The following is a 3,404-nucleotide window of genomic DNA, read 5'->3' as shown; positions in this document are numbered from 1 at the left end:
TTCTCCTGCACTGCTCTCCAGCAGGTCAGTCCCCAACCTATACTGGCACATGGGGTTATTCTTTCCCAGGTGCAAAACTCTGCACTTGCCCTTGTTAAACTTCATAAAATTTCTCCCCGTCCAGCCCTCTAGCCTGTCTAAGTCTCTTTGAATGGCAGCACAGCCTTCTGGTGTGTCAACCACTCCTCCCAGTTTTGGGTCATCAGCAAACTTGCTGACAGCGCTCTCTAATCCCTCATCCAGGTCATTGATGAATATATTGAAAAGCACTGGCCCCAGCACTTACCCCTGAGGGACCCCACTAAACACAGGCCTCCAACTAGACTCTGCCCCATTGACTACAACACTCTGACTCTTTCCTTTCAACCAGTTAACAACCCACCTTACTACTTGGTCATCCAGACAGCACTTCCTCAGTTTATCTATGAAGATGCTGTGGGAGACGCTGTCAAATGTCTTGCTGAAATCCAGATAGACCACATCCACTGCATGGCCACCATGGTGGGTACCAAGAGTTCTGATGTCAAATTATTGAAAAATCTATTATTAAATAGGCATCTCAAGATGTGGGAATTACAGTTGCATAGCCAAGTACTAGACAAAGCAGAAAAGACATCATCAGCTCAGATCTTCCAGCATGGGGAAGACATCATGGAATTGCCAAGCTGCAAAAATTTCATTTCGTTAAGAAGCAGGCTGCTGACTGCAACTTCTGGCAGCAGCTCAGTCCTAAAAGAGTAGTTGGCATTTACCTGCTGCGACCAGTGGCTGAGTACCCTGTCACTCCAGTGAGACAACAGGTATTGTCCTATGATTATCGGGAAGGGAAGTCCAGAAATAGAGCATACTACAAGGAGTTTAACCCTAAACCCCTCTGAGTTATCCTACCTGTGTCTACCCTTGTTAGAGAGGAAAAATCAGAAATCACCCAACAGTTCCTACACTTCTGTTCATTCTGGCACTAAGAGACAGAATAGCATCTCAGATCTGTCAAGCTTCTCAAACAGGAACTCGTTAGGCATAGATAGAACCACCGGCTCAAAAGAAACAATGACCTAGGTTTTTCCCCTTTGTATTCATAGAGGCTCTCCTCATGGCTATTCTTTGCAAAAGAAAAAGGGCAAAATACCTTCCCCAGGAGCACTCCACAAACAAGTAGTTTTTTAGTATATTTTTTTTCGCTTAAATGAGTCTGCTTTTTCTAGATGTAACCCTATATCCCCCAAAATACCTACAGTTTCTAAGTAGTTTTAGTTCCTATGTTAGAAACTTAAGCTATTCAAGTTTACTACATAAGCTTATTATTTTTGCTATATTATTATTACTCAAGTAGAAACTTACACAACTGAATACTTTTTTATCATGTATTGTCTTCCTTTGGCTAAACTACATATATTTATCAGACACTTTTTTCATTAATTTATTACTTTGCCATTGATTCTTCATGCTTGCTTATAGCTTGTTAATATATTTTCTGGTAAATTATGCCTTGTGACAGGTAGATTACAGTGTAACACATACTAAGCAAAAATGCTCATTATCTTTCCCATCTATCATGAAATACATCTACATCTGTACCATCAAACCATAAAAGGCCTTTTATGGCCTCTCCATGCTGCTCAGCTATTTCAGGGGATTTGTGTTAACTTTTACTGGAACTTACTTGTTCTCTGGTTTGATTTTCTTTCCTAGGGCATTCTTAATTTTTGCCTGTCAGCTCTTAGCATGAAAGACAAATTCACAGGATGCTATTGATTTTATTTAGTTTAACTTCTATGGTTTCTCGCTGCTCATAATTGATCATTACAGCAATTCAGTTGCAGAGAGGTTCAACAAAAGCTGATTTTCTTCTAAAATGAATAGAGCATAGCAAGTAGGAAGAAAAAACATCAGCTGCTATATATAGAAGCGGACAAATAGTACTCGACACAAAGTACCTTTCTTTCCCAAAGTTGGTTTTAAACTAACTTTTAGTTATTTTGTGTTTAAGATACGAAATAAAGTACTTGATCTTTTAGACTTATGTGGCATAGTAAACACTGGAAGTGACAGACTGAGACCTAAGGATGTGTTGCTAATTGTTGTTACACTGTCAATTATAGTGCCAATGCCAATGATCCACAGAAGCCCGCTTGCCCTTAAATTAAAGAAACCTCTTGCCTCTAGCTGTAAGGTAACACACAGTACATCAAAGTCAGAAAAGACCAGTAACGAAGATGACGGATTGAATTAGACTTCATCAAGTTATAGGTAAAAGATCACTTTAGTTACCCTAATGCCTCGTGATTAAACAGGTAACAAATGCCTGCACAGAGACCTTTACATACAAGCCAGAGAAGCTTAAAAGCAGACTCCAAAAGCACAGAGACAAAAATCAACCATGATATCACAACTTTGAACACAGTAATTTCTAATTCCATAAGCCTTTTGTGCTGATTAGCACTCCTGAAATTGTGTCTTTGTTCTCATGATTCACATCACTGCAACATCTCTTCTAAGAAATACATGAAAAATAAGCAGTTACCTTGGTTCAAAAGGCTTCCATTCTGAATAATTACGAATACTATGGGATGTGACAAGTTTCTATATTGCTCTCAGTGACTTTTACTGTACAGAGGTTAGAATTACAGGGGTATACTTGGGATATTATTTGCACTTGCTCTGGGAATAGTGCCACAGTTGTCAGTTATGATAAGATCTTTCTCCCACTTCCTTGCTAGTTACTTTTCTCTATGTGGAGAAGCAAACCTAGTGCTATCTTTCACCAGCAGAAGAATTTCATAGCAAATCACTAGGGTCCCTCTGACTCAGGATGTCTGTTGCCTGACTGGTATCTTTGCAATTTTATAGAATGTCTGTGGCTAGCAAACTGTGAAGAAATGCAATAGGCAAATCCTATTTGAAAGTATGACAGAAACTGCTGATACTTACCAAACTATTCCCTGAGCCCCAGAGCCAATAGGTTTCAAGTTCTGGTAGCGTTTGAGAACTGTGAAGGTCGAGTCACCTACTTCCACGCTGTAGAACTGGTTGTCAACTTTGCTTTTGCTCATGTTGTAATGTTTGGCAATATATGACACATCCACTTGTTTCCCAAATCCCTGTTGTAGAGAAGGGGAGGGGGGAGGGAGTGGAAAAAACACAGAAACCAAGGCTAGTAAAACATCAGACTACTGATAAAGCACAATCAACCTAACTCTCTAATATAAATTCTTGTAATTTTAGGCTCATTATCACAGATCTACATGGATCCTCAAATGCTCTCAAAGACTGTATCAATCCCTCTTTCACTCAGAAAGTAAGCATAGAAAGCCACTGATTAAAGAAAGATAGTGAACTCTCTGGCTGATGTTTGTGACACACACTCAACTTCCGGTCTCTGCTTGCCATTACTGCTGCTTTAT

General features: G+C 39.6%; 1 protein-coding gene across 2 annotated transcripts in view; it reads right to left on the bottom strand.

Moving 5' to 3' along the window:
- MAPK10 (mitogen-activated protein kinase 10) overlaps positions 1–3,404 on the bottom strand; it is a 78,461-nt gene that overhangs the window by 65,133 nt on the left and 9,924 nt on the right. For both annotated transcript variants that reach the window (XM_009873446.1, XM_009873447.1), the window contains exon 2: positions 2,932–3,101. In XM_009873446.1, the coding sequence (XP_009871748.1) occupies positions 2,932–3,101 (170 nt within the window). The remainder of the gene's footprint in view (positions 1–2,931; positions 3,102–3,404) is intronic.

Source organism: Apaloderma vittatum, unplaced genomic scaffold (assembly GCF_000703405.1).
Source record: "Apaloderma vittatum isolate BGI_N311 unplaced genomic scaffold, ASM70340v1 scaffold13947, whole genome shotgun sequence".
Lineage (NCBI taxonomy): Eukaryota > Metazoa > Chordata > Aves > Trogoniformes > Trogonidae > Apaloderma > Apaloderma vittatum.
This window is presented reverse-complemented; position numbering and strand designations above follow the sequence as displayed.